General features: G+C 43.2%; 1 protein-coding gene across 2 annotated transcripts in view; it reads left to right on the top strand.

The window, feature by feature from the left end:
- Window positions 1-18,016, top strand: part of brip1 (BRCA1 interacting helicase 1) — a 43,124-nt gene that overhangs the window by 6,022 nt on the left and 19,086 nt on the right. The window contains exons 6-14 of one of the 2 annotated variants that reach the window (XM_082502712.1): window positions 119-256; window positions 6,684-6,956; window positions 8,099-8,320; window positions 8,757-8,956; window positions 9,039-9,171; window positions 9,317-9,471; window positions 9,577-9,751; window positions 9,913-10,053; window positions 10,397-10,558. In XM_082502712.1, coding sequence (XP_082358838.1) covers window positions 119-256; window positions 6,684-6,956; window positions 8,099-8,320; window positions 8,757-8,956; window positions 9,039-9,171; window positions 9,317-9,471; window positions 9,577-9,751; window positions 9,913-10,053; window positions 10,397-10,558 — 1,599 coding nt within the window. The remainder of the gene's footprint in view (window positions 1-118; window positions 257-6,683; window positions 6,957-8,098; window positions 8,321-8,756; window positions 8,957-9,038; window positions 9,172-9,316; window positions 9,472-9,576; window positions 9,752-9,912; window positions 10,054-10,396; window positions 10,559-18,016) is intronic. The other variant, XM_082502713.1, reaches the window with a different exon arrangement.

Genomic DNA, 18,016 nt, shown 5'->3' with positions numbered 1-18,016 from the left:
AGATTTACTCTGCGTTACATTTAAACAGTGATCGTATGCAGCATTAGCAGCTTCTGTGCTGGTTTCATTAGAATAAGAAATGCACAGATCAGTAAAGTTTCCTGTGTTTGCTTCTCAGAGCCGTAAAAGGCAGCGACTGGAGAAGGGAGTCGTGTTCACAGACGATGAGCCGGAGCTGGAAAACCAGCCAGCGGGACCTCAGAGTTGGAATGCCGAGACGAAACACCAAGCTCCCGGTTGTTCCTCTACTTCCTGCGTGAGTACGATCCAGACAGGCTCACAGGTCCTCTCCTCACTAATAGCTGAAGTAGTTAAAGTTCATAACACTGAACACCACTTTAGGAGGAATTTCAGAGATCAGCTCCCATTTCAACCACATTAAAATATTAAACAGTTATCATCAATGGTAACCTGACCAGCACACGGGTTAACGTTAGCTGTTTAACTATTAGCAATTACCCGATAGCCACATTAGCCATCTGTTATTATTAACATAGCCGCTAGTCAGGTAAAAGATTAATAATTATTGCAAACTGCACGACTGGCAGATGGAATATTGAGCTGTGACAGAGCGGATCACGGACACGTGGAGAAGCAGAGGGTTGCTGGCTGTGCAGAGCAGCAGGGGAAGTGAAGCTGATCAGAGTTCAGAGTGTGGAGAACCAATCAGAGCAAAAGCAGAGCTGCAGACTGAGGCGCAGCAGTGGGACTGGTGGATGTAGACAGCATGACAAACTCTAATTTTTCTGCTTTTACATTCATTTATTAAAGTGTGTTTCCTGTTTTGTTGTAGCCACCTGTGAGGTCATTTTTACAATGCAGCCTGTGATCGCTGCAGTCTGTCAGTGAGCGCTCTGCTTATTATAGCTTCTTTATTTATAATACCGGTCTTCATCCAAATGTCATGAATGCTCTTCTTTTGAATTCTACAGTAACTTAAACAGTAATTAACTTCACCATGTGTAATGAAATGATTTAAACAATTTGTAAATCAATAAACCCCCCAAGCTTGATCTCAAATACCTATTTTGTTAAATCCAATATTAGTTGTTTGAGTTTAGAAAATCTGTTGAAAATTAACAGGTTAACAAGTCAGGATATGACCTCTTCAGCTTTTGTTGTTCCAGGATGGGGTCACGATCTTCCCCGTGGTTTTCTTCTGTTTGAAATTCCCGTATCGTGACAACCGTACCAGAGCCTGATAGTTGAGATGTTCTGTTGCAGAGGCTTTGTGAAAATGCTGTGTGTGAGACAGATCCAGCCTGTGTGCTGGCTCACTGAGACATCGTTACACTGGTGTTAGTTGTGCTTTAAAGGTTTGCTACACGGTGCCACGGGCTGACCCTCTTATGGTGGATTTTCTCGCTTCGATCATATTAGAGGTTTTCAGATAATCAGCATCACCACTGGGTGGCGGTATACTCCACCAGATTGATAGAGACTGTGGTCAGAGGCTCGAACTTGTTTCGGCCTAACTGAAAATGTAACAGCGTGTGCGCTGTACTTTTCACTGCTGTTTTCATGTCTTTCACCATAAAATGTGTTTTTATTTCAAATGGCTTTAAAAGAATTGAAATCATGAGGAAGGATATGAGTGCCATCAACTTTTTGTGTCACAAAAAAAAGGAATTTGAACATAATAAATGTCTAATGTGGATAAACATGGGACCATCCTGTTTTCAAAGACACAAAGTTAGTAATCAGCAGTCAGCCCTACAAAATGACTCTAACATAATTAATTAATGAAAGAAAATCTGTCAGTATTATGGAATGTAATATATAGATAGTATCACAAATAACCTGTTGAACTTGTCTGAACAGTGTTGCAGCAGTGCAGTTATCAGAAAAGCTGAGTAAGGAATCCATGCACATACAAGACTACGCTGATCCTTTTATGTAACGTTTTATAACAGAGACTAAAATGGGCCAAACACTTGTAATATCTATACAATACTACTGAAACATTACAAAACAACAAAGTAATGGCAAAAAAGTCACGAGTCAAATTCATCAGAAATCTGGTTGTATTTATCTTTTCTGTTAACATGAAAATGAAAGTGCGTGGCGCCGAGTCTGAATCGAATGACTTCACAAAATTAGAATTTACAGCGTTATCATAGGTGGGTTGTTGACGTGATCCTAGTGATTGTTATGGTGACACCCCTCTAGGAAACAGTAGTATTTAGCATCATGTAGTATTATTTCTTTGGTCTATTAAGGATAAACAGACTGAATAATTAATATTACAGGCCGTCATTGTTGGTTTACCTTCATGTTGTTGAGTCTGTAAAAGTCTGCAGTTTTACAATATGAGGGAAATCAGTGCTGTCATGTCAGACGGCCAACGTTCAGTTCAAACTGCTGGAAAGGGAAACAACCTGTTCAAACAGAAGTTGAACAACTAGCAACACCATCACTCCTGTGTCATATTTGTATGTATATATTTTGGGGAGTTTTACTGTATGTGAAGTCATATTAGTAAAAAATGTAACAAGCTACTGTGTTGCAAAAGATGCAAAAAAACCAAACAGTTTTGAGACGATTATTAAAATAGTAGCTGATTCATTTACTTTGATTAATAAGCCGACTGCTTCTTTTAGCTGCTTCTACTGAGAATATTCAAAATGTGTTGAATTTTTTGAAGAATAAGATAGAACAAGTTTCTCCATGCAGAGCATTTCTTATGAGTCAGCAGTTCTGACGTCTCCTGCAAATGAGAAGTTTTACTCGCTGTCCTGTGTGAAGCAGAACCAGTCACAGCATGTTCTCAAAGGTCTCACGGCACCGTTAGTGATCAGTAGATCTCCTCCATGCCTGTTAGATCGTTGCATGTAGAAACCTTTGGAGCACAAGCGCACAGGTGTTCACAGACACACTATATTGCCTGGCTGCTGCCTCTATACTTATGCTCATCTTGCTTATTGCTGCGGTTCTCCTACCGTCTTCTTCTCTTTTTTTGTTTGTTTTCTTCTTCTTTTTTGCAGCAGTGGATTTTTCCCGTCTTTTCTCTCTGTCCCTCTTCCCCTCTGTTTTTCTTTCCCTCTCCTCTTCTTGCCCTTCTTTTGTCTACATCTTTCCCATCCCTCGGTCATAACTGTTCAGATTGTAATAACTTCAAAGTAAAAAATAAATAAATAATAAAGATGAATCAGGTGGACCAGTCTGGCAAAGCCATAATGATCCACTTGGGAAAACAAATCCGTTGGGCATTTTTCTTGGCCTTCAGACAATAATTGTGAACGGGACGGGCAAAAACAAAAGTGATCAATAGTGGATATCTGGAGGTTCTCTCTGGACAGACTACCAAGTTGCTCCTAATGATTGAGGCGTGCTTGGCTTTAGGATGCTGCAGCACAGCTTGCAGAGGTGGTTACACTCTCACAACTTCATCGTAACCTGCCGCAGGTGTGTGGCTGGGATCAGATGGTGGGAGGTGGAAAAAGAGGAGGAGGGAAAGTGAAGATGAAGAAGTGCGTCCTTCTCTGGTTTCCCTGCAGCTACGTGACCCGGGCTCTTTTGTCCTGTGAGCGCTGACTGACGGCCTGAATGGGGCCCTTTGAAGCAAGCTCCAGTTTTAATTAAGAGGGTTTGCCTCGCCTGGGCTGCTGATCTGTGAAAGCCACGGGGATAAATATTGAATGGGGTTCACCTGCTGGTTACTGCGCCCGAGGGATAAACAGGTGCTTTGGAGGGCAGGTATTTGCCAGGGCCCCTACCTGCACGCTGTGGCCATATCGGGAGGCGGGGGTGTTGGGTGTCATGTCTTCAGAGTTATTTGCTATTGAAGACCACCCTTACTGGAATGAATTCCAGGCCTCTCGAAAGCTGTGGAATGAGGAGCAAATTGGCGTCCAGCGAGAGGCGCCAGTGATACCTCAGTGATCAACTGCCTGCAGCCCCTGTGTGCCCTCCGACTGGCCCCCCGGAGTGTGAGATTTCCATCTCTCAGGTGTTGGCAGGGAGCAGAGCAACAGTAGCCTACCTGTGAATATTCGGAGGTGTTCGGTAACTCTGCTGACCTCTGTTCTGTCAGTTCCAGAGCTCTCGCTGCTGCGTGCGCTTACACCTGGCAGAGTAGGTGTGCCCTGCAGGCTTAGTGTAGCAAAGCAGCTGAAAGTACCTCTGTGCCATGCAGTGGACCTGTAAATGCAATGTTAGTAAGAGCATTGATGAGCATGAGGGTATTCCCGCAGGTAGCTGCACACTCAGAGTAACACCAACGGAGCTGCTCCAGGTTCAGAAGAGAACCATGTTCAGGACTATGCTGTTGTTGCTGAGCAGGGTTGTGCCCCTCTTGGCCTTTTTGCCAGTTATCTGCATTCCTTTCTAGGGGGTGTCTGCTCTGGGCTGTGGGGCCAGGCTCGAAGCCTTGTTGTCCTGGCATCTCAGGAGGCAGCCGCGTAAAAGGATACTCTTGTGTCAGCTGTTTCCTGCTGCAGCTTTTCACAAGGGCCTCTATTCATCAGCCAGCCCTTCTGCACTGCTCCAGCCCACCCCTCCTCCCCCCACCTGCCAATGAATAAGTAATTATTGGCCATCTTGGGGCAGGATATTTGGATGGCTCTATTTAACGTGGCAGCAGCAGGTAAGGTGATCGGGCCCGGGGCCCAGACTGTGGAGCGTAACTGTTTCAGCAGAGAAAGGTAACTCGAACTGGTGTTGGGGCCCCGCAGCACCTCTGTTTATTTTTCACATGGGCTCAGGGCTCGTTATCCCTCTTAACTCTGAGAGGCGGCTCTCTCAGGGCTTTCTTTGGCCTGCACTCCAACACACATTGTAATATTTGATGGGCAAACACGTTAGGAAAATCTGAGCCACCGGGTAACTGGAGCCGCTCGTCTGTCGTCAGAAGTGCTACCTCCTCATCCTCGTGATAAGCTGCAATGCATGACATCACATACCAGTCATTCTTACGTGGATCCTTCATATAATTTGCACAGAACTCTGACTTAAACACGTTAGCCCTCATTTATTTTGTGCTAACGGAAAGTATGATATCATGTAGTGGATAAGGTGTCTGTATCAGCGATGACCTTTTGGTCTTATACTGTTAGCTGGTTAACAATTTAAAGGCTGTCATGTTAGTAAAGATCTCTGCTGCCCTTAAACAGCTTTCTTCATTAACACAGTGTGAAATCAGTGAACGCGGAGCTTTTCATCCTCTGTTAATTCTGAATTGAAGGGATAAAATACTCTTCCCCTGGACTGCAGGCTCTGCTTCTCTTTGTTTTTTCTCATGTACTATGTGTATTATTAGAATAGTGGCTGCTCACATCAAACACAGCATGTTTGAGAAAAGCTTCAGACTGCCCTGCACGCTGCTGTTCTAACCTTGTTTGTGAACTACAGCAAAAAAGAAGACAAGTTTAAAAGACTAAGGGTGAATAGTATAAGATAAATAGGGTTTATTATGATGCTGGAAAAAAAATGCAAAGCTACTCTAGTAGGGCCCAGGAAATGACCACGGAGATGGAAATGAGCTAGATTTCTAGATCGTAGCATTTTATATATATTAAGCAACTGTGACGTCTGCTGCACATCAGATCAGGTGATCAGAGCATGAGACCATTCAGCATTTTAGCACTAATGAATTTATATAATTTAGACTTTGCATATCCTCTATAAGACGTTTGAAAGACCAGCAGAAACACCTCTGATGTTGCTGAAGTGAACAAAGATGTGTTTGATGGTTTCAGGGTGGATGATGGTGGAGAGCCGTGTAGATGACACATGAATACCTAATGGCTCTCCCATAATTATAATAAGAGATGCTGCTTCTTTTGAACTTTTGCTACATAAATAAAATATAATGTTAATAATCTCCATAACCTGTGTGTTCAGCTGGGGTGTTTCAAAATAAATGTAGCACAGAAAATGTTTCTACTACAAAATGTTATTAAAGAAAAAAGTCTGGTAGAAATAAATGAATTTAAGTGAATATATAAATGTTTTTGTAAATCAGCTTTTCATCAGTTCGCTGGGATACATTTAACTTTATTCTCCGAGAGACTAGATTAATATTAAAGGCTGATAACACTGATAATGATTTGTACTCTCCTGGCTGGAGAAGCCAATGATTTTACATTATATGTGCGAGTGATCAAAGATCAGATGACTTAAAACGGAACAAAAACCGGCCGAACACATAAAGAGGATCAATTTCATAAGCCATGCCGGCTGCACTTCACCTGTGACCCGGAGGAAAAAAGGATCCACCGCGCCGCCGGACAGCCAATTAGATTTTTTTCAGCCACCACAATGGTGACCTATCATCTTTCAGAGAGAGAAGGTCACCTGGTGAAAAGTGACGGGACACCTTGTGTATGGATGCAAATTCTTTATGCTTGCCTGTGTGTTTATCAAAGGAGCAAAACGGTGTCGAGGTGGTTGTGATATTCCTCATAATTCATTGAAAATGTTCACATACATAATATTAGGCCAAAGCAAGCAGTGATGGAGAAGAAAATGTGTCTTATTTATTCCAGAAAATCCAGAATTAAGGCAAGAAAATGAGATTTAAGACTGCGATACTAGTGGCCTTTGATTTCTGCTGTGGACCAGTGATATTTATCATAAAGCAACAGTTGGCATTGGCATGTTTTTCAGTTCCTGAAGCAACATCTGGTTCATGCTGTTAAACAAAAGTGCCAAGTATTAGTATTTATATGATTTTCTCCCACTAGGCTCCTGAACCCTGCTCGCAGTGCCCGTGCGCTTCAACCGAGGATGGCGTGAAGGATAAAGAGAAAGATGGCAGAAGAAAGATTCCAAAGATCTTCTTTGGCACTCGCACACATAAACAGATAACTCAGATCACCCATGAGCTGAAGCGCACCCTTTACTGCGGCGTGCCTATGACCATCTTATCCAGCAGAGACCACACCTGTGTCAACCCAGACGTGGTGCCTCACGCAAACCGCAATGAACGCTGCAAGGATCTGCTGGAGGCCAAGGATGTGAGGATGAACACTGACACACACACACACGCAGACTCTCGCAGTGAATCTGTCCTGCAACATGTGTTAGGCAGATTCACTCGTTGCTCCAACAAGCTAGCAGCTCACTGCCCATGCCTGTTTGTAATTGCCATCAGTATCGACCCAGAGGAGCAGCAAGAACACACTTTAACACTCTGTCAGAGCCACTGAGGAAAATGCTTTTTAGAGGCATGAGACGCTTGTAGTCTCCTAAACTGGGCAGAGTTTAGGCGCCTGCTGTAAGGAGTCAATCACAGTGTCGTTGCAGGTGTTTGCTTCCCATATGAAATGACTGTCCCAGCCTTAACCCCTTACTGTGTGTCAATCATACAATGTGTCTTCATCACCTCAGGGTCGGCTCTGGTTACCATGTTGCACACGCTCAGAGATTCATGGTTCAGCTAATGCCATCGTTAGTCATAACGCCCTCCGACTGCTCGAGAGGTCATTAATCCTCCAACTCGCCTTCAGCAGACAGGCCTCAGTGTCAGCAGAGTGTCGAGCGTAGCACCGCGCCGTTTCATCCAGAGATTATTTTATTATTGTGTCAGAGGTTACCTTTGCAAATTCACCAAGGACAGGGTGGGACGTCGAAAGCTTCGCTGACAGAGTAACTGAGGGCTGGTACATGAGATGGCGCTTCTTTACACGCCGCTTACATTCACTGTATGAGTGAGGACATTTAAGCTGCTGCAACACCTGATCAGAGGCAGCCTCTGAAGTTCTGTATGTCACCTCTGGACAGAGTGGAAACTTGAGACTGAACAGCAACACAGAAATGCAACAAATGTTAGATATTGTAACCATGTGGAGTAGCTGTGAAAAAGTAAAAGCATTAGAATCAAGTTCAAATCAGATTTTTATTTCTTTTTTACTAGTTTTTACAGTTTTGTGTCACATGTTGGAAACAAGAAAGCCAGTGATCCCAGTACGTTGCCAGGGGCTGTGGCTCGGACGATGAATTTCAATAGAAAAGCTTCAAACTTTGAGTTTCAGAAAAATCAAGACTGTTTTTTCAATGTTTTACGAAATCTTACAGTCCCAGTTTTAGAAATGAACCTTTGAATTGGTAACATATAGGAGATGTTACACCTTGTTGTAACACTGTGCATGCGTTGCAGGGAAGGTCCTGCCGCTACTACCACGGTGTGCAGAGGATGCGGGACCAGAACACTCTACAACATGTCCATGGGTTGCGGGCAGCCTGGGACATTGAGGAGCTGGTGACTCTGGGCAAACGGCTTCGCTCGTGCTCCTACTTTGCTGCCCGTGAGCTCATGCAGAGCGCCTGGATCATCTTCTGTCCGTATAACTACCTGCTGGACCCAATGATCAGAGAAAGCGTGAGTAGAGTTTAGAAGAGCGGGAGGAGCAGCTCTGGACTGTCAGCAAAAATATTTGTTCAAGTAACTTCATCAGTATGACCACGTCCAAACTCAGATTTGTAGACGTAAGATGGTGAAACCTGTCCCCTTCATTTAAAAGCTTTACAGGCTGTGGTGGCGTTGCAAACTCCGTATGTAAAACCACGGAAACGAGGCAAAAGTCAACTTAATTTTACAGCATGTTAATGAATCCACATTAAAGAGCTATGACACCATTGTTGTAGTTTCTACTGTTACTATATCTGATCGCCATGTTCCGTTTTCCCTGATATTTGCCTGTGAACCACTTTGAATGTGTACATTTCAAACTGTACAAATAGATTTGAGTAAATTTCTCTCACCAACAAACCAGATCGCAGGCCACTGATTCTGTCTTACTTTCCATCTCCACCAGATGGAGATTGACCTGGAAGGCCAGATATTGGTACTGGATGAGGCCCACAACATTGAGGACTGTGCGAGGGAGAGCGCCAGCTACACACTGGACTACAAGAGTCTGCTGATGTCCAGAGACGAGCTGGACAGCATGGTCAACAACAACATCCGACGTTCCAAACACGAGCTGCTCAGGGGCTTCTGCTACAGTCTGATCAAGTCAGTGACTGCATTTGTCTCTCTGCGCATCCTAATGCGAGCGAGCACGCGCACTCAGGATGTCTTTTGATTGTCACTCCAGCTGGATCCAGGAGAGCCAAAGCCTGATGTCTGAGCGCGGCTATGAGACTGCCGGTAAAGTCTGGAGTGGGAAGGATATAGTGGGCATCTTTCACACTTTGGGCATCACTGCAGACACCTTCAACATTCTGAAGGTACGCACAGCATATCGACCAGAATGGGCAGCACCAAACGGTTCATTCATTCTAACATAGAACATCCTGTAATCATGGCGACGCTAACATTGCCAGGCTGTCGTGTGGACAACACTGTTCCGTTCTTGCGTTTTCTGTGTGACAGCAAAACCTGGCAGCAGTCTTGGAGAAGGAGGAGCGTGTTGGAGTCGTTAATGGGAGAGAAGACGTGGTGCAGATTCCAACCATCAGCCCACCTACTGCAACTGTGCTCAAAAACCTCTTCATGGTGCTCGACTTCCTCTTCAGAGACAGCTGCAGGTCAGACACACGCTCTGGATGTGAGCTAAGTGATGCCGCTGCCATAGATGAATCCTTCTTGTTCTGGTTTAACGGTTTAATCGCTTGTTCTGTGTGTGTTTGTAGATTTGCTGACGACTATCGTGTTGCTCTGCAGAAGAGCTATGCTTGGACAAACCAGGCTCCCCCCGATGTCCCCGACGCCCAGGGCTTTATAGTTCGGCCACGTAATAGACGCCAGACTGTCCGGGTCAAGGCTGAAGTCCTGACGCTGAGCTTCTGGTGCCTTAACCCTGCTGTGGTGAGACGGTCGACTTGGCTGACTTAGATTGATAACTGATTACTGAGGCTACACACAGGAAAAAGCCGTAACTTTAATGAAAGAAGGATTAGCAGTTTGTCCATCACATCAGGTGTTTTGGCCGTGCATACATGATCTCTCTCTGTGTTTGAACCTCCAAGGCTTTTTCTGACCTGAGTGGGTCTGTGCACAGCATTGTGTTGACCTCTGGAACCCTGTCACCCATGGACTCCTTTTCCTCTGAACTTGGTGTGAAATTCTCCATCCAGCTGGAGGCCAACCATGTGATCAATAAGTCTCAGGTGAGTGGGTTTACCCATAAACCTCATTATGAAAAAATATGTAGTGAGAGGCTCCACAAGGCTTTCTGACCTCAGCTCTAATTTAATGATAGCATGCTACGACTAAACAAGACTTTACATGTCTTTTCTCCACTTCCGCTGTTCCACTTTTGTCCAGCAGATGTCAGCGTAACCTAACAAATTGGAGCACAGTTGATTTATTGTGGATCTTCTTAATACGATTACAGGGAATGCTGACAAGCTGACCTTTGATAACTTAGCAGACTAATCAAGCAGCACACATGAGAGTGGAACAGTGCGTCACGTTTGTGTCTCTGATAAGAAATATGTCTGATCTCTGCAGGTTTGGGTGGGCACTGTTGGCACAGGACCTCAAGGCAGGAAGCTCTGTGCCACCTTTCAGAACGCAGAGACGTATGCCTTCCAGGATGAAGTGGGTGGCCTGCTGCTCCACGTCTGCCAGGTCATGGCCAAGGGTGTGCTCTGCTTTTTGCCTTCCTACAAGGTAAATGTGCCGTTTAAACCTTCTCCTCCCAAACATGCAGTTAGTAAATATCACCTTTTAGCGTTTGTACATTTGTAACGCTTCTTTACAATGCCTTCACAATTTTTTTCATAAAATAGTTTATGAACTTAATATTTTAATAATTAAAATAATTGTAAACTCCCACAGGGGTCGATTATCTGGTTAGTAGTTTTATTAGTTACTAGTAATTCCTTTTACTCTCTTCACTGGCTCCCTGTTAAATCCAGAAAGTCTTTCTCTGCACATACACAGTCTTGAATAATCAGGCTCCAGCTTAAAGACATCTTAAAACCGTATCACCCCAACAGAGCACTCCGCTCTCACGCTGCAGGTTTACTCGTGGTTCCTAGAGTACAGTGGAACAACGACTTACGAAATTAATTCGTTCCAGAGGGTCTTTCGTAAGTTAAAATTTTCGTAAGTAGAAGCACCTTTTTCCATCGCCTTTTGAGTTATGCAATGCTGGCTGAAGACGAAGTTCTTGGTGGAGGAAGAGGTGGCGGAGTTGAAGAAAGCATACGTATGTGTACATGTACATAACATTATGGAATTTTATTTAATTTTTTGACATTTTCTATTTTATCTATTTCGTTAAGGTCAAATTTATTTATATAGCAGATTTCAAACAGCCGATGCTGCACAAAGTGCTTAACAATATAAAAATGGTATTAAAAAGCAACAATGTAACACAATAATAACAGTAAAAAAACAATAATAGGACAGTAAAAGAATTAAAACAATAACTAAACTAATTCAAATAAGACCAGAATGCCTGGGTCATAGTGTGTTAAAAGCCAGGGCATAGAAATGTGTCTTTAGTAAAGATTTAAATTGCTCAAGTGTTTGTGCAGATCTAATATTTAAGGGGAGACTATTCCAAAGTCTGGGACCTGCCACAGAAAAGGATCTATCACCACAGGATGTGAGGTTAGTCCGTGGGATGGACAGCATTAGTTTTGAGCTAGCATAGGCAGAGAGGAGCTCAGACAGGTAAGGAGGGGCTCGGGCATTAAGTGACTTAAAAACAAAAAGTAGAAGTTTAAATTGGATCCTGTAGGAGACAGGAAGCCAGTGTAAAGAAGCTAAAACTGGGGTTATATGCTCTCTCCGTTTGGTACCAGTTAGCAGGCGAGCAGCTGCATTTTGAACCATCTGAAGACGATGGATGGTGGCCTGATCTAGACCATAATACAATGAATTGCAGTAGTCTAATCTGCAAGTAAGAAAAAGGTGAATAACACGTTCAAAGACGTTAGCCGGGAGGTATGGCTTTACCTTACGTGGGCATTTTGCCGTACCAGGGGCAGAAATATTGCCGTTAAGTGCCTTCGTAACTAAATGGGGTCTTCGTAAGCCCGGGGTTCCACTGTATTTAAAAGTAGAATGGGAGGCGGAGCCTTCAGCTTCCACACCCCTCTTGTGCAGAACCAGCCCCCACCTTTTAAGATTATATTTAAAACTTTCCTTTTTGCTAAAGCATATAGTTAGGGATGGATCAGGTGACCCTGAATCCTCACTATGCTGCAATAGGCTGCTGGGGGACTCCCATGATGCAAAAGGGAGTTTTTCCTTCCCACTGTCGCCAAGTGCTTGCTCATAGGAAGCATCCGATTGTTGGGGTTCTCTTTGAATTATTGTAGGATTGTAACCTTACAATATAAAGCTGTTTTTATTTGTGAGAGAAACAACCTATTTACCAATGTGTAGACAGCTTAGTGTGTAAAAGTAACCAGTTAGCATTTTTTGTTGGTGCTTCAGGACTCGACTCGACTATAATCTGCAGTCGTGCTTCTGGCTCCTGTGCATAATAGAATAGATTCTAGAAATGACTTAATGTAGGCATTTTTATTTCTTCTTACTATTAAACATTATTTATTAAGCTCAAAGGAATAGTCCCCTAAAAACACAAACAAATGCAGTATAAATGAAAATAAAACTGTTGTTGTCTTTTTACTTTCAATTACAAGCAAACGATCTGTTTTGTGTGGAGGCATCCTCTGCATGATGTTAAATTCACACTGAAAATGAGTCGTAGTGCTGTAGCTTAACACTGGGAGGCGCTAGAGACCACAGATTTAGGTAGCATGCAATGCTTTGGCATGTATAAGAACATGTGACAGACAAAGTACCTCTTTAAGGGACGGCATTCCTTCCACTCCCACTGTGAAGATGCTGCCGTATCGCATGTTACAACAGATCTCCACTGATCAATGGAGGAGCTTGTAAGGAAAAATGGCGTCATCCTCACAGAAGTGTGTTCTCTTTCAGTTAATGATGCTGCTTCTGAGAGCGCGCTCATAGAGGCTTTGTCCCCCCTACGTTTGTCATTCATTTTTGGCTGTGAATCATTCATGTCCACCGTAGCTCAGTTGTCACATTAGCTTACAGAGAGCCGAGTGGATTTCGTACGACATCGTGGGTGCTTGTCCACTACCAAAGTGTTACATGTAACTGCAGGAAACCCTATAAAAGTCACTCTAAATGTTTTTAAGTAACCTGAAATATTTATTTTCGAATAAAGTCCAACCATCCAACAATTTGATCTTTTGGCACTCTGAACCACTCAAGGTGGAGCTTTTTTCTTATTTTCAGTCATATGTAGCGTTCCAGTGGTACATGTTCATGTTACATATGGCTAAAAGGTCAGAAGTGAATATGCAGCACAACATGTGCACAATCCCTGTGTGTTAAAGGTTAAAGCCAAAGAGATATTTTCTGTTCTTGGTTCTGTATATTGTTTGTCACTGAGACCGGATATCCTTGTATGGTTGTCTCTGTGCATGCAGGCTCGTCCACGCAGCAGGAAAATGTTTAAATCCTTGACTGTCAGTCACGTCAGACACATTTGGAGCAATGATACGATGCATGTTGTGCTTTTTAGCGTGCAACCTGCAAAGAGAAAAAGAAACCGCGTTATGTTAACTTTTTGCTTGCCTCAAATCGCACGCAATCATTTTGATGAATACATCATCAGCTTTATCTTTTATAACCTAAATCTTACTTATTCAGCCAGTGTCCCACTCATCTGTGGGCCACCACTCGTGCTGTTATCTTCTCCACTCACTTCCTGTTTGAAATGGAAAGGCGCACTGTCGTGAAAGCCAGCCGTCACTGATGTCTTGTTTTGCTGGGATGAGTCAAACAGAGGACTTTCACAGCTGTGCTTTGCCTTTGGGATTTCTGTCTTTTGCCTTTGGCACGTGTGCGCGGTCCATGTTGGACTTAAATTTCAGCATGTCCCACGCAGTGATCGCTGATTTGATTTCTCTGCAGTCCTTGTTGGCTCGCTATCCAGTTGCACTCTTAAAGAGCTGATGACACCAGCTTGCAAACTGTGAGGGAAAGCTAAGACTCTGAGCCTTGTTGTTTTCTCATTTTACCTTCCTTTTTGTCAGCCTCTGATGCCAACCGAGCAGCGACTATGAGCTGTGGGATGTTTTTTTATTATTGATAGCCGTGTAGGAGTCTTCTATCTCTCTCTCTGTGCTGATGCATAAATATTTAATCTGCAGTCAGCTCTTAAAGATGAGGAGATGAGGGGATATGAAGGGCTGGGGTATTAATTGGAGTCCGCGGAGGCCTCGTTGGTGCCGCTGAGTCCCGTCTGGCCTGCGATGTGCACGTTTTATGTGCGCATAGTCAACAGAAAGGTCATCTTCAGACATCCCTGTTCAGTGTGTCTAGGTGATGCCTATCAACCCCTCGTGCAAAGCTGCTTCTGCGATAGACGGAGAGAGCAGTGAGGCGAGTGTGCCAAAGAAGTGTCCCTCGAGACGCTGCTGCCCTCACATTCACACACATAAACACATACGAGTCAACAGTACACAGGTTGCATTGGTGCAGTTTTAAGTGTTTTACTAGAAAAAAATGACTTGGAATTATAGCAGACATTAGCATTAGTTTTATAAAGAAACATGTAAGCCCATAATCACAGTTTCCCTTAGACGCTGTGGGTTTTTTAACACTTAGGCTTCAACTGTCCCCCAGTTAATGCCCATTAAAACCACAGCAGGCTTTGCCGTCTGGTCTCAGCCGCCAAGGGAAGAGACCGATGCTCCGTGGGAGACTGATGGTTTATTAAAAGAAAAAAGCAGAGCTTTGCTGAGGTGAAAAGATGGTGGGGAATAAAAGATGCTTTTAAAGGAGACTGAGATAAGGGCCATTAGGTGATGTCGCCTCCCTGTCTGCGCGAAGACGCACCCAGCGCCGGCGCCTTGGCTCTGCCGAGTTTGTGTCAAATCAAAGTCAAAGCGGACTACAGAGCAAACACCCAGCAACACCACTGTCCTCAGCAGCACCAATCACAGCTCCACGTGTGGGGCTGCCGCTGTCTGTTTTAGGGAGCGTGGGTCAGTGTAGCATATCCCTCCTGGCTGTTTTAGAGCCGAGATGTTTTATTTGAGTTTTTACAGTGGAAACTTCAGCGTTACGGCTGTCTGACTAAGCTGGGGCTTCTTTTCGGGAAGGCTCATATTTTCAGAGTTAAAAAGCACATATTAAATGGTGCGCGAGTCATCTCTTTGTTGCCTAATCTACTGTAGCAAAGATTTGTTCGTGTCACCGCGACTGAAATAAATGAAATGAAATAAAGTATACATATGCAGATCATGTAAAAACAAATATAGGGCAGTGCTGCTTTGCATTTTGGATAATGAGCACGACCGTCACAGTTTTCCGAGTCTCAAGATGGAATTTTCCAATTGCTTGTTTTGTCAAACCAACAGTTTAACTCCAAAACCGAAGATGGGAGTCTCTAACACATCTAATGTGTATATGCACACAGCGTTATGTCATTTTACTTCCACACTGTCACGGTTTTTCCTACATATAAAATAAACTAATAATTTTGGTGCCCCCGAAATTCCTTCCTTGACCTTCCTTCATATAAGATCTTTGGTTTTGCTTGGTTTGGTTAAGACGTTTAATTTACTCAAGCATGAAGTACATTTTTGCTTACCAGATGGCAAAAATGTTGCACAGCCTCGTCTTTCTTTATGCACTGTGAGTATGTGTGTGTAAAACCCCCAACAGCTTTTTATGATTAGGAAAACTCTAACAGCGTCTCTTATATTGTGATTCCAGCAGTGCAGTAAAAATGTAGCTATTCCTTTCTGTCTGAATACAACATGTGATCTGTGTGGTGATGCCTTTTAAAAAGAAAGCAACATTTTGAAATTAAAATATGTTTTTAAACATTTATGTCTTTGTTCATATTTAAACGCATCTTTAAATATGAACAAAGTAGAAAAGCTGGGCTCAGAGACACAAACATTGTAACAATGTTTCACTGAACTCTTGTTCACTTTGGTTTTAAATGAGATTTTCGAGAGTTCGGAACAAATGTAAAGCTGTTGGATGGAGAAAATGCTTTTTGTACATTTTTGTAGTCCAATGACACGACCTGAAGATGCTGTTTGATAGTGATGTGCAATACCACTGATTTCCTTTCCAATCCGATACCAAGTAAAATTCAGGGTGGTATCGACGATACTGATCCGATACCAATACTCTGTACAAAAACTTAATGTTTCATTGTATTTCATAATGCAATTATATATTGTATTATGTAATTGTAGTAATAATATAAGGATATAGCTTAATAATGATTAAAGGACATCAGACTACTTGTTCATATTGCTTAATAATGCAGAATAATCATATAGAAATAAAAAAAAATTGAAGTTTTGCGCTGTTTGAACACCTTGCCTGCCTGCAGCACTAAAGGACTCTTCGAGAGACATCTGTCTCGCCCTAGTAGCACCTGTCCCTCTCCTCCTCTTCACTTCGCCTCAACATAAGCTCATCATGTTCATTGATATGATTTACTCTGAGGTGTTTGACGAGGTTAGTGGTGTTTCCACAACACCTCACTGTCTTGCCACATGTATCGAAAATCGCATCTTGGCTGTTTGTGGAGGTAAAAAATGTCCACACATGACTCCGTTTACGCTCAACCACTGTTGTGAGTGCGCATGCCAGGGGCTGCGACAGATTTATACAGCTGTATTTTGCATATGTCTATGAAAGGCGCAAGAGGAAGTAGTTCCTTCAAATTTAGAAGATCTGAATGATATAGTTTCTTTCTTAACTGTGTTCCTGTTAATGATAAACTACAAATTTACCCCAGAGTACTTAAATATCGATATTTTTGTATGAGAATCGATTCTAGAACATAAATTACTGGTATCGGAAGAATCAATATTTCAGTATCGATCCGCACACCACTACTGTTTGATTGGAACTTTAAGATGATAATCTGCCAATGCATTCATTGGTTTTAATCCTATAGAGTTCTTATGGGTCTATGAAACTAGGCCAAACTGTGGTAGACACCTCAGGAGTTGTGAGGAGAAAAATCTTCAGATTTATTCAATAAAGAGAACGAGATGATAGTAAAGGCCTGGCAGGCTGTGATTGGTGCAGGTGGATACTTCTTATTATCTGGACTTTATTTTATAATCACCTTGGAAGGCATTTGATGAAGTAAAGGTTCGAGTTTTGAGCGGATCCACCGCATCGAAGTGGAGATTACGACCATAACTCATTTTATAATGAAATGAAAGATAACTGAATAATGCTTCAAAACACTTAAGTTGACATTTATTCTTATGAAAATTAGATGATGTCGTAGCAGACGACGTCCTCCTCTTTGGGCAGCATGCAGCGTTTTTGCAGCGTTCTGTTGTCACCGCCGATGTGGCCGGGCAGACGACGAGGGAAGAGCGGCATCTCAGAGGTGGCAGGTGGCTTCTCGCCACCAGTCTTGGCGTGATGGTTGCTGTGATATTTTGAGGGTGAATAATTTAAGCCGCAACAACACGTCTCCCCTCACCACTGCGAAATGTGGCTCCTAGCAGCATGTTTCATTAATGCCGTTGCCTCCTATCCCTTTCCATAATTCAGCAGGCACTAGAGGAGCTCTGATGTGTCGCCACGTAGCTCACTGACACAGGGGATCTGGGAAAGGAGATAGAGTGAGGCTAGATGCAGAGGAGGTGAAAGATGGAGCGATAGTAAGGGGAGAAAGAGAGGGGAAGTGTAAAAGTGCGAGAAAGACTACAGTTCACTGCTTCCGCCGCGTTGTTTCACCACCCCGTCCCAGTTGGCAGAAGGATCTGGCCCACTTTACTGCGTCAACGGCAGAGGCTGAGCGTTGCACCTACCATGCCTAGAAAGGGCAATGCATTATTAACACTGTTGTGCTCTCCTATGTGCTAAATACTGCTCATTCCCATTCATGTTGTACGGGCATCATAACGTTGCTGCTGTGAGATCCCTGCTGAAGTCTAAACATGGTGGTTCACAGATAAATTCACTTTTAAATGACAGCTTTGCTGCTTTTTAGAAGCAAGTTCAATAAATGCTTTTCTCCTGGATGTGCAGTGAAACATAATTATAATTAGAGTTTTTTTTAACCAATATATACCTATACAAATA

Source organism: Aulonocara stuartgranti (assembly GCF_965226115.1).
Source record: "Aulonocara stuartgranti genome assembly, chromosome: 14".
Lineage (NCBI taxonomy): Eukaryota > Metazoa > Chordata > Actinopteri > Cichliformes > Cichlidae > Aulonocara > Aulonocara stuartgranti.
This window is presented reverse-complemented; position numbering and strand designations above follow the sequence as displayed.